We start from the raw sequence: 13,115 nt of genomic DNA on the forward strand, positions 1-13,115 counted from the left end.
ATGCCCTGAGCTGCATGACCTGATTTCATATCTGACTTGGCTTCAGAGCAGATGGCTGGACTGTAGTCCTTCTGAGGTGATCTTTGTTCCCAGTCAAGATTCATTACATCAAGTAATGATCTCTCCTGAGATCATACCAGAAGTGTATACAAGACAGCAGGATAAGTTGTAAGTTTTCACTTTCCCTCATTCTTTTATAAACAGGAAGAATAAAAATGACATAAGTAAACTGATTTTCAAGAGTGGGGATTTCCAGATGTCACCTTATGCTGAATATCCGAAGAATCCCCGGGCACAGGAGTGGGGCAGAGAGACCATCGAGATGCAGGAGAATGGAAGCACCAAGAACCTGTTGCAGATGACAGATGTGTATTACTCGGTATCTATCCATAGATTCACTTTTAACCCTTTGTGCCTCGTACAGGAAAGAGCTATTCCTTTCTTTTTGGAAGTGCAGATCCCTTTCCTGCAAGATAAAAGGGCAAAGTAAATGTCTTCCATAGCAAGGCATTTTAGGAGTCCTATGGGCTCTAGGTATTACCTGTGATGAATATCACAAAGAGATGTCATTAGGAAGAATGCTGAGGAAATGTCTAGGAATAGTTTGGTTAAAATGCCCAAAAATCCCAATCCTGGAGTAGAGAAGGACAGTTAAAGGTTTTGGATAAACTGCTAGCGTTCCCTGTTGGCAGTTTTCTCCTGTCCACCCTCACTGATGAAGGGGAAGGTTGAAACCTCTGTCTGGGGAACTTTGCCCCAGAATAGGAAGATGCTGGTCACTAAGGACCCCTCTTTTCCTCCATTCCTTCCCTCTCCAGGGTACATGAGGAGCATCCCTTCAGCTCGGAGGAAGTAAGGAGTAATAGGCTGTGTAGGGCACAGAAAGACACAAGCTCCAGTTGTTATGGCATGGTTGGTACCATCTGCTAATGGCTGTATCCAGAGCTGTGGTGATGCTGTATCATCTGTCACTCATTTTCAGCAACATGTCCTTAAGGTGTGTGCGGGTTGCTCATGAGAGTGAAAGTCACAGGATTTCACCCAAATCACACATTCTGGTCTCCTTGCTTTCCAGAGCAGAGAGCTTTACTATTTTCCTGGCTTATATTTTAAGTTTTTCAGTGAGCAAATTTATTGGGTTGCACAGCATGGAGTTGAACAATTCTCCTTCATGCTTCCACTAAGAATGAGATATTTGAAATGAAAATACATTGCCTAATTTTTTAGACTAAATAAAGATTCTCATTATGCTGGGAACAAGAAATGGAAACTTTTTAACAAGCAGTAGGTGATGAGGGTTTTGCAGGGATCTGCTCTATAACAGATTAAACCCAGAAGCTTCATGTTATTCACTGGGTGAAAGGATTGTACAGACTTGATCTTAGGCATCAATGTTCCTCCACCAAGTGTCCCCAGGAATCTTACTTAGTTACAGGAAGGGGAGAGAAAGGAAGATCAGATAGTTTTGTATTTGACATATAATTCAAGGGTCTGTGTTGGGAGATGAGGTACCTATGGTAAATGGGGAGAGAAGTGCCCAGGTAATACTCAGAGCAGGAGACTACCTTTGATTTTCTGTAATTGTCTCCTTTAAGGATGGCTCTAGGATGATATCCTTTAAATGAGAGTTGTTTCAATACCTGAGCTCAGAAGTAGACTTTTTTTTTTTTTTAATTAAAAATTAACTGTGTACTTAGACTGCACTTGGCAGAGTCAGGTAAGTTTCAAATCTGTTCATTGGCCAGATGTTGAAATTAGATTTCATCATAATAATCCCTTCAGGCAATACAGCAAAAATGGTTCTAGATTATAGAGATCATTAGAGATCCCATTGTTCCCTCTACCTACTGATCCAACAGCAAAGAAATATGGTAATGCTGTGCCTGAAGAAGGATTTGAGTGTGAGAATAAGACCCTTTTTATTTAATTTGTTTTGTTTTGTTTTGCTAATACAGCCAACTGGACTGAGAAATCCTGAACTGGAAAGAAATGGACTTTTTCCTCCCTACACTGGTTTGCCTGGATCTCGACATTCGTGCATCTACCCTGGACAATACAATCCGTCCTTCATTAGTGATGAAACCAGAAGAAGAGACTACTTTTAGCAAAGAGTGGAGAGGGAGTGGAAGATTGACACAGTTGTGTGGCCCTTAATTCCCAGGTGCAATCTGTCTCCTGGGTAGTTGAGGCCACATCAATCTTACTCTTCCCATTTAATAGGAAGGACTTTGAACTTCATGCTGAGCATTGCTGCCCTGAGGGACGGTCACAGTTGCTGAGCATCAGAGAGGAGGAGGAGGAAGAGGAGGGAATGGCTCAAGAAGCACATCACTAAAAGACCCAGTGGGAAGCTAACACGTGTACTCCTTATTCATTCTTCACTCTTGGCGCTACAAGGGCAAGCATGGATCAGTACAGGCAGATGGACTGTGCCCAGCACTCTGCGTTGAATACCACTAGGGAGTGTCTTGTTTACAGATCTCGTTCACTGTTGACTGTGCTTGTCTTCCTAGTCAGCCTTCATGCAAAGATTCACTGTGCAATTGCTTTTGGTCAGGCAAGTTTGTCCACTCCCTTTTAGATCACTGCCTCGCTGTCGGTTTCGTGAATGATAGGGAAGCTGACTTGTGTTCACCTTCATACAGGTAAAAGTTCTCCAGATTTCTGGGTCCTTGCCAAAGCCAGGTGTCTGGCGATATTGGCTGAATTTGTGGATTGATTGTCTCCAAGGAGTGTGGGAAGGTTAGTCACACCACTGCAATTTTAACAGAAAAAAGGCACAGTTGTTCCTCTGTGCTGCTTTGAAATCTTCTGTATATAGGGAATGTTGTTGTTTTGTCAACCAATATTGTTCAGAAGTGATGCCACTACATGCCATCGGGGTGCTTCCATGTGGGATCCTTTGGGGCTCTGTTTCCCTGCAAGGATTTAAATGCCTGTAGACACAGCAATACAATATTAAGTAATTACTCACAGGGAAGAAGAAGATGAGCTGTGAATTCAGAATGTTTTTTACGAGGAATCTGTGAAGGAGTAATAATGCTGTAGCCTTGGCTGGGCAGAGGAACCTGAATTCTGGGCACTGAAGGTGGGATATGTTTTCAAACCTCCAGAGTCCACCTTGAATTTGTAGGCGCTGTGGAGACTTTCAGTGCATTGGAAAAGAGGGCTTACTGCAGTCAGTTGCATTTAAGGAAGAGAAAAACATGATGCTTGCAATCCTGGCATAGCAAAGATCACTTATGTTGAAGTGTTTTTCTTTCTTCCATCCTAGTTTCGAGTGATTCAGACCAGGCAAGTTTCCTCACCCAGGTGTATTCGTTCATATTGGCAGAAGCTGAAGAATTTAAGTTATTGCATTTCTCACTAAAGATCAGGCTGAAAATTATGGACTGTATTCTGACCTGAAGTGAGTTGTGGAAAGAGATCTTACTAATCACAGAACCTGGAATGGGTTGGAAGGGATCTTACAGGTCATTTTTTTCCAACTCCTCCTGCCATAAGCAGGGACACCTTCCACTAGACCAGGTTTCTCAAAGCCCCATCCAACCTGGCTTTGAACACTTGCAGGGATTGGCAACTTCTCTGGGCAACCCGTTTCAGTGCCTCACCATTCTCATAGTGAAGAATTTCTTTCTTGTAACTAATCTAAATCTACTTTCTTTGCTTTAAAATAATTTTCCTTGTCCTATCCCTACATGCCTTTGTGAAAAGTCCCTCTCCAGCTTTCTTGTAGGCCTCCTTTAGTTACTGGAAGGTGCTCTAAGGTCTCCCTGGAGCCTACTCTTCTCCAGGCTGAACTGCCCCAACTTTCTCAGACTGTCTTCACAGGAGAGGTGCTCCAGCCTCTGACCACCTTTGTGGCCTCCTCTGGCCTCATTTCTTCTGATGGGAGCACTGAACACAGCACTGCAGGTGGGGTCTCAGGGGAGCAGAGTGGAGGGAGAGAATCTGGTGCTGCCCAGGACACAGTTGGCTTTCTGGGCTGTGAGAGCACATTGCTGGGTCATGTTGAGCTTCTCACCAACCAACACCCCAAGTCCTCAGGGTTAGTTTCTATTCTCCAAGAGCCTGCATTTGTGCTGGGGACTGCCCTGGCTCACATGCGGGAAATATAATTAAATATCATGAAGTATATTTACCACTTATCTTTACTGCACTGTTAATCTGAGTCACCCAAAGCCTGTTTAGATACAAGGTCCAGATGCAGTTTCTCCTCTTGAATGTGACTGTGCTTTTAATTCAAGGTGGCTGCTTGTACAAGGATAAGAAATAGCACAGTTCCATTGCCACTAACTCACCACATCTGTAGTGTGCACATAAGCTGATATTCCCTTCTCCCCCACCAGGCTTTAAAAGACACAGTGCTCACAGCTAAGTTCATTAGGTAGCTCAGCTGACTGAAGCACTGAGGATCATGGGGTGCATCCCCCAAAGTGTCTAACCCTAATTCACATGCTCATGTGTTGTGTGGCTGCTCACTGGAGGCAAACCTGGGGTGATGAGGAGCTCTCTATCAGGAAGGGGGTACTTGCATCCTACAGATGGTGTGAGTTCCCAGATCCTTTCCCAGCACTTCAAAGGCTGTTGTGTTCCCTACCAAAGGTCAGTAACTGGTATCCAGAGGGAAGTGAGACAGCAACAGACAATTATAAGCTGTGTTGCTTAGAGGTTTCTGGTCCCTGCTCACAGTTGTTTCTGTTTTCTCAAAATTTCAAGACAGGAAAGGTGCCCCAGATGTGCCTGAGAAGGCACAGTTCAGTGCACCAGCCATAGCACACAAACACACTGTCTCTTTTATGCCTCAGGTCTTGTCTTCTGTGCAGAAGCAGCAGTGTGAGCTTGCAGAGAACCAGAGCTTTATGGACACCTAGGGCAGTACCTAGGTGTACTTGCATGAACTTTTGGTGACAATGCATGCAGCTTCACACCTGTCTGATCCACAATCAGCCTTGCAGCTGGTAGTGCACAGCTGATCTCAGCTGTAGGGGGAAAGGAATGGATGCTCATGGGAAGTACAGCTACCTAAGGAACTGTATTTAAGGAAAGCTCTACTTACAGTGTCCAAAATATTACAACAGGTAAAGCACAAGAATTAGCTGTTCGTTGCCATGCTGATCAGAGTTTTCATCCAGGACAGAAAGGACTGCCTTTCACCTGGTATGGAGCAGAGCTGTGTTTTTATTACAAAAGAAGACGCAATTCATGCAAAATCTAAACCCAAAGCCTATAGACAAGCACTGGACTTTGTCCCTTTTTAGCAAAGTAGCTTGTGATAAGATGTCCCAGTAATGCTGAGAACCCCATGATTTTCCCATGTGCCAGCATTTCCTCAGATGGGGAAACATTTAGGCCTATGCTTATAGGCAAAAATGTTTAACTGCTTGGTTAGTTCAAAGACTGGGAGATGAACTTCTGCGTGTCAGGTACGAGGGCAAAGTATGGCACACCAACTCACAATTGCAGTCCTTCTGCACAAAGAGTATATGAACAAAACTTCTGGTCTGTATCTCCCAGCACATGGCAAATTGCAAGGGATTTGAGTGGAATTGAGAGAATTTCTAAAGAAAGCACACAAAAGTTTGAAAGTAATAATTTTAATATCTTAATGGTCTTCAAATTCTTGCTGAATTGTATCTGGAGAGAAAGGGTCTCAGTAAATCCAGCAGGATTTTCTGAGTGAGGACTGCAAAACTTGGAATTTTCCGAAAGAGTGTTATTGCACTGAAATTTTCTCTCTGCCAATGGAGGTAAACATTGGGGCGTTTCTTGTGAGAGTTTATCCATTGCAGCCTGACCTTCTGTGTAGCTTGGATAAGGAAGGAGTCTCAGAGCCAAGGCATAGTCCACATAAGGAGGGGAAAAAGGGTCTCTCCTGGCTTGCCACACCTTCTCTGGGTGTTTTAGGAGGCCCTGCCCAGCAGGCAAGAGAGGGGTTCAGGCAGGAGGAGTCAGCACCCAGATGAGTGCAGGTGCTTTCCCCGAGTGTTCCAGGAAGCTTTTGCGAAGGTGACAGAGGCAGCCTGGGGTGATCCACCAGCCCTGCTGCAACCTATGCTGCAGTGCTCCTATCTCCAGCCAGGCACCACCCACTCCCAGCTCCCCTGGGACACAGGGGTGGTGCAGAGCACTGTGCTACACACAGTTTGTGCTGTGTCACGGTTTGTGGTGGTTGTTTCACTGCAGTGTTCACTGCCTCACCCAGCAGCTGGGACTCACCCAGCCACAGCAGGGATGGGGGCAGTGTTTCAGTGCTGGTTGTCTCTGTGTAAAGCTGCCACCAGGACCCTCTCTGTGTCTGCCATGAACAAAGCTCCCTTTGGCAGTGGAGTGGGGCTTCTCACTCCTCTTGGGTATAAGAAGGGTCTCTATGTGCCCTCAAGCCCACTTTCAAAATCAGATGCTTCTCTGTTCACAACCTAACTCCCTGTAGGATATTTCTCATCATCCAGCTTATTTCTCATCTCTCTTTTAGATTACTTCTAGCTACCCCAAACTGAAAATTTTCAGCACACTGGATGTTTTTGCCAAGGGGAATCATTCTCCACTGTGTGAGAGAATAGGAGGGAAGTGGCATGTCTTTGGTATGGAGAATGCAAGTGGTTCAGCCAGATGTGGGGAAAGGAAGAAAAACTACACTAAGACTGCTCATAAATCTGCTATTGCTCCTGGCTGCTGTGGAAAGTGAGGGGAGGAGTCATCAATGACCCATGGGCAGTTGTGTGGGTGTGTTTTTAATTTGGGGAAAAAAAATGCTAATTCTGTTGCTTGACAGGAAAAACTGTGAGAGGTATGTGTGTGCTGCTATGGTGCTCTGCCAGTTATACAGACAAAATGCCTTACCCCCAAAAATACCCCTGACAGTCAGCACAGGAGAGGCAGTCCCAGTGAACTGATCAGCAAAACACAGATTTGAGGAATCTTTCAGTAGGCATCTTGAACATACAGTCTTCCTGTGTCCTGCTGCTTGCCCTGTCCTTCCAGCTGCACTGGGAAAATCAGGCTTAGTTTTTTCACACTGTTGAAACCTCACAGCACTGAATTGGGCCCTAAGTGGATAAAGTGGGCCAGGTTTTACCCCACACTGGAAGGGTTAGGTTTTATAGCAGCAATGAATCTCATTGCTCTTGTGGCATTTCCTGTAAGACCTACTGGCACAGTCATGTACTGAGTTACTGCTCGTGAACTGCTTTATGAAAGTTATCTGCCTCCACACTCTTTATTGCTATTTAAAAATAGCAATAAATTGCAGTTAGAGAGAGGTATTTATCATTGTGAAATTGTTTGTGTCAGTACTTGTACAGGTTGTTTGCTGGGACCTGAGTGAGCACAGAGTGGGTTTGGACATTGCTGCAGATATGCTGAGTTGCTTTCCCAGGACTTGTCTCTGATGCTGGTCAATGGCCATATCCATTCCAAACCCAGCTGGAATTTTCATTCCCTAATAGTAATCTGTAGCTTTCTTCCTTAAATTAACAAGAACGGATGCATTTTAGTTAAATGCTCTTCCTATGCTGACTAATGTTTTTTCCTCTTTACACACAAAGGATGTAATCCAGCATCCCCACAGTGACTGGGCAACTCTCCCATGGAATGTAAAGAAACTTTTTTTAGGCCTGAATTATTCCACCACCAGGGTCACCTGCATGTAGTACCTGATTTCCCATGGCTCTGTCTGCCTGTTTCTGTGATACTGTTCCTGCCTCTCCATGTTTTATCTGTTCTTTTTTTAAAAGCATAATTATTACTGTAGTGGAACCTGTGTTATGTGAGAATGAACAAAACAGCTTCAAGATTGGAAACAGTTTCCTGGGAAGAGTGTGAATGTGAATTTTGTGTAGTTGTTTTACTGGTCAGCCAGCCTCTTTCCTATCCTGTAATATTTAGGGATGTAGAGATGCTTCCTGCTGTCACACATATCAGCTGCTCTGCAGATCACTCTTGCCTGTCCCTTTAGAAATTAAGCAAGATCTCCTAGTTTCAGAAGGGGTATGTCCTATGCTTAGAAGAGTCTGGGACCTTTTCAATGTACCTTTAATTCTTCATTCCCTTGAGCTGCTGAAATTGAAAAGCAGGGAAGAAATTCACAAAGGAGTAAGAAGTACCAAAATTAAAAAAAAAAAAAAAAGAATATGCTTAATTAATTTGCAGAAGTGTGACTTTAGTACTGTGAGATCAAGTATGGGATGACACCTTTTCTGTGTCTAGTCTGTGTTGCATAATATCCTTGTTGAGGGAACACCTAGCAAGGGTACCTGATGTTCCTCCAAAGTGGTATTGAAATGCTAAATTGCTCAGTCTCTATTTCAATGAAATGCTAGAAGAGATGGGAGTCCCTACTTGGGTTAATGGCTGCAGCAGGCAGCCCCCAGTTCAGCAAAATCCTGTATGGAAAAGTCCTGTGGAATACAGTGAACACTGATCACTTCTCTTGAATACGGCTATAGAATTTGCTGGACATTAAAAGTCTTCAATAAAATCTGCTAGGATGGATTTACTTAATAGAAAAAAAAAAAAAAGAAGCTCAACAGGATAAATATTTACTACTCAACAGGATAAATATTTACTACCTTCATTTTTAAAGGAAATCCTGTAAACTCAGTCATTTGCTTTAAACCCATTAAATTCCACAGGACTTTCTCCCAGTCAAAGGTGAAACTTGGTGTGTAAAATCATAATGATTTATTTAAGCAGCTTTTAGAATTTCAGTAGTAAAGCTCACCTTTTGTGAACTCTCTTCCAAAAGATAAATTTTCAGCATTTGTTTGTGCTTCTTTACAACCTGAATGTAAACCTGCTTTATGTTCTTGACATTGCTCCACTCCCTTCCCTCTGTCTCTGAATGTTTGCTTCCAAGTCTCTGGGGTTCTAAGGATGTTTTCCAAACCAGTATTATTTAAAGTTGTATCATATTTTCAGCCTCCACTAATTACACAGTACTGTAGTAGCAAAATATAATTTTTAAGGATTGGATTATTTTTATACCTGCATCCAATATTATTAAATCTGGCGTTCTAGTCAGTATCATAAAAGGATACAATAAAACAATGAATATTACTATGTCCCTGCTTTTTTATTGTACTTAGCTTTGCCTGTAAAGGGAAACATATGCAATTTTTAGGTGGTTTTAATTATTATTATACATCTAATCCAGAAAATTAGAAATTGCATAGAAAAGAAATTGCTTTTGTTCTTCTGATGGTGCTTCCTGATAGAATAACTAAATTGAAAAGCAAAGAAGAAATGGGTATGTTCTGTTAGTTGTGCCAAACAAAATTCTGCTCAGCTGAAGTGCAAGTTGTGTTCTGATACATTTACCTTGGTGGCACCAAGCAACTCAGTCGAATTTTAATTTTTCCTCAGTTTAATTTTTGCTGGAACTGGTAAAGTTGTTTGTTTATGTGTGTGAGTGCATGTTGGAGGGGAGGAAAACCTCAGGAGAGGTGGGTGCAGCAGGGCTGTTTGCAAGGGCAAAGGACTGGACCTGACCACCATGAGATCAGTCCAGTCCCAGTAGAAACCACCAGGGACAGTGGAGAATGCCCAGCTGAGTGTCCCTCAAAGGAAGAAGGAGGGCACCTTGAATCCAGAGGAACACTCAGGCTGCTGAGAAGAGGCATGGCTTGGAACAGCATCTGGAGCAATGGCAGGTAGGTTCATTTGGGACAATTTTTTCAGTGTTGCTCCAGAGCAGTACAACTGTGACAGAAATCAGATGGGACTAAGGTGGGATTCATCTGTTCTATGAAAATTTAGGTGACCAGTTTGAACACATGATCTGGCTCTCCCAGTAGCCATGAAAAGAGACACACACCCACAGATAGCACCTCACCCCATGGTAAGAGACCACTTACCATGACTGTCTCATATTATTCTACTTTCTGTGTGAGGTTGGTATCTGTTAGGAAATTGGCAGTGTAAAACCACAGGTCACAACATTTCCATGGGACTAAGTAAAAGGTCTTTGTGGTTGTGGAGAAGGACATGATTTAACAGCCCTGCCCACTCCAGATTTGCATGTCAGTGCCTCTGAGATTACTGAATGCCCTCAAACTCTTGGGAACCACCTGAAAAGGAGTTAAAGAGCATCTGCTTCCCCAGATTATATGTGAATCTGTATCCGTAGCTAAAGCTTTGATATAGACTTCTGAAGCTTTTTTTAAACTTTTAGCTAATTAAAACATATATTTCTACTTATATATGTCATATATAGTGGAGGAGGCAAATTTACATGAAATAACAAAATATAGATGAATCTAGTAAGAAAAAGGATTGAAAAAATGTGCAGGAAAAAAGTATTGAGCTAGTGCACATAAAGAGCTGTAAAATAATTTTCCCTACCTTTTCTTCTGACAACATGATTGCCTCTTGATTACATGCACTTTTAAATAGATAGATAAGGCCCTTTACTTTTGGTATTTCTTTTTCCTGCCATAAAAAAGTATTGACAATAGAGCAGCTACTGTTACTAAACATAGCATATTTGTTTATTCCATAATAATTGTTCAGTGTTCTTGATTGGCATATCTGAGTTTTGACACACAACAGTTTGATTTTTCAGCCTCTGGAAAGTTATTGGGTTATTTCTGCAAAGGAAGTTTTCTCTGTAGTTCCTTGCGGGACATCACAATTCCTGTGGCTGTGTGAGTCTGTCTGGACTAACAGTCAACTTTTTATTGTGCCTACTGTGTTCTTAATGACTTAATTATTAAGTGCAGTTTCACTGCTATCAGTTCTCCTCTTTGGTTAATTCTCTGTGTCTGTTCTTCTAAGCCACCATATCTTTGATTTATAATATATAATTAATTTCCCCACAAATCACCAAGCAATAGGGCACATAGAGCCTTTCACCCTCCTTCCTGGAGAGAGCCTGTTGTGACCACTGGTGTGTCACAAATGGGCAGGGAAGGGCAGGCAGAGATGAAAACTGCTAGTCCCTGATGATCTGTGTCTGTTCAGGGCATTGCTTCCTGGAGGAACTGGGGCCTTTTGCATTGCAAATGACTCACACTGCCTAAACTGTGATCGTAATAAACATAAACAACCAGCCAGGAATGGAAGTAAAGTTTAGAAATATAGGTAACACACCAGTTCCTGATGTGCATTCACTGTAGAGAACAGTTCTAATGTGCAGGACTGCACACTCAGCCACTAGTCTCTAGTGTAGGCAGAAAAGCTGCACCATTTACACCTGCTGAAGACCTGGCCCTCATTTTCTGTAGTGCCCTGAGAAGTTCTTTTGGTCCCATGCACTTCCTTACAGCCAACAGGGAGATTTTGAGACCTGGATTAATCTGGCTGCACCTTGAGGCAGCATTGGAAAATCAGAGTGTAATCTGGGAGATGGACATTGCCAGAGGATGGGTGACACAAAGCTGTGCCACTCTCCAACAGCCAGGTTTGTCCTCCTCTGCACACCCACTCCCACCTGAAGCACCTGCTGGGCTCTGGGGCTCACAGCACTGAAATTTGTTATTCTGACAAGACTTTGGGATTCGTTTTTGGATGTCCCTGAGGCTGGGAGGGTGGTGGTGGCCTGAGGTGGAGGCTGGACACTGGCCAAGCAGGTATGCACAGGGCACTGGGGCCAAACATTTCCCAGGCATTTCCTTCTCTTATTCTGTCAGCTTCCTGGCAAAGCACTTTGAAGGAGGGGCCTGGAGGAATTGAGTGATCTGAGGGGCAATGGGCATGGGAGGGAGCAGCAGCAGGGCAGGAGCTGAATCCAGCATGGCCTGAAGGAGCTGACAGAGGGAGAGGGGGCTGCCAGGGGGTCACTGTGGATTGGGGGTAGGTGTGGGGAGCAGGTCACACTGGAGGGACTTCAGGGACAGAGATACAAAGGAAGGCACAGGCAAACCCCCCACATTTCAGGCTCAGCATCCTGAGCAGGTTCACAGAGGGACAAGGCTGCTCATTCCTTGTGCCAGCAGAGGCACACAACCATTTTTGCTGTCGGTAAGCCAGCAGTGCTTCCTGGTTCAGTGCAAGTTAAAAGTTTAAGACAGCCCTAAGCTCAGGAATGACTTTGAGTAATACTTCTGGTCTCTCTCACCCTCCTTCATTCAAGGAGATTACCCAAGACTGCATTTCTTGTTCTTAAAACAGAAAATCAAACAAAAGCAGACAAAGGGAGAGGCATTTACTACACGGAGCTGTTACGTGGCATTCAGTAGTGTGTTCATAACCCGCCTGTGTTGCTGGCAGTGGGGTCTGCCAGAGGAGACCAGGACCATAACCATTAGAAGTGGCATTGCAGAGGATAATACACTGGTAGGTTGTTTGTCCTTCTTTTGTCTGGTAATGATGGCATAACCTGTGTTTACTTCAGAGAAAGACTTTACTGGCAGTTATGGCAGGCTACAGAGTCACTCAGACCTTCAAAATGAGAGAAATTACACCTTTGCCTGAAAAGGAGGAACTGAAAATCACTGATCTGGCCCAGCTGACCTCAAGCAGTGCATTTTACTGGAGCACAAAGCAGAACAAGCACTGGAAAACTTGGGCAGGGGAGGCAGCTGGAAGTAAGAGACTTTGGGATAACCAACTCCAGCCCACAGAGACCTTTTTTCCCATCTTGGTCTCTCACTGGCCATTTCAGAAGCTTCCTAGAGTCCAATGTTCATAAGTCTCAGTCTCCAACCTATTTTCCACACATCACAGCAGGGTTACCTGCTTAACACCTTTCTGGGCTTTTTGTCATTTCTAGATCTGCTGCAGGATTTCTGCTCCAGCCTGACATTCCCTGGTTGCAAATGTCTCTCTGGCAGAAATACACTTTACCTCAAGCAAGGGAGGTTGCCACTCAGATAAAGACAAAAAGACCTGCTGGCTGTCCTGCCTGCTGCTCCTTTTCACTCACCACTTTAGTGAGCCTGCAACACACATAAGAGGGCAGCAAACAAAACAGCCATGATCACTGCCAGAAGGGCCAATGTCAGTCCTGTTTCTTTGATGTCAAAGGTGCAGGTGTTTTCTCTTTCTATTTAACCTGTTAAGCAGTAAGAAGTGCTTTAGCATAAGATTTTGCTCATAGGAAAAAAATAATTGGAATTTGTGGCATGAAGCTTGTCTGTACTGGTAATTTATTGCACAGGAAGTGAACATGTGGATCC

The 13,115-nt window shown here is 43.7% G+C and overlaps 1 protein-coding gene across 5 annotated transcripts in view; it reads left to right on the top strand.

Annotated features, from left to right (window-relative positions):
* Positions 1-9,057, top strand: part of HEG1 (heart development protein with EGF like domains 1) — a 51,787-nt gene extending 42,730 nt beyond the window's left edge. For 4 of the 5 annotated variants that reach the window (XM_063161687.1, XM_063161689.1, XM_063161691.1 and 1 more), the window contains 2 exons: positions 205-379; positions 1,956-9,057. In XM_063161687.1, the coding sequence (XP_063017757.1) occupies positions 205-379; positions 1,956-2,105 (325 nt within the window). In that variant the 3' untranslated portion in view covers positions 2,106-9,057. The remainder of the gene's footprint in view (positions 1-204; positions 380-1,955) is intronic. The other variant, XM_063161690.1, reaches the window with a different exon arrangement.
* The last annotated feature ends 4,058 nt before the right edge of the window (positions 9,058-13,115 follow it).

Source organism: Melospiza melodia, chromosome 8 (genome assembly GCF_035770615.1).
Source record: "Melospiza melodia melodia isolate bMelMel2 chromosome 8, bMelMel2.pri, whole genome shotgun sequence".
Classification (NCBI taxonomy): Eukaryota; Metazoa; Chordata; class Aves; order Passeriformes; family Passerellidae; genus Melospiza; species Melospiza melodia.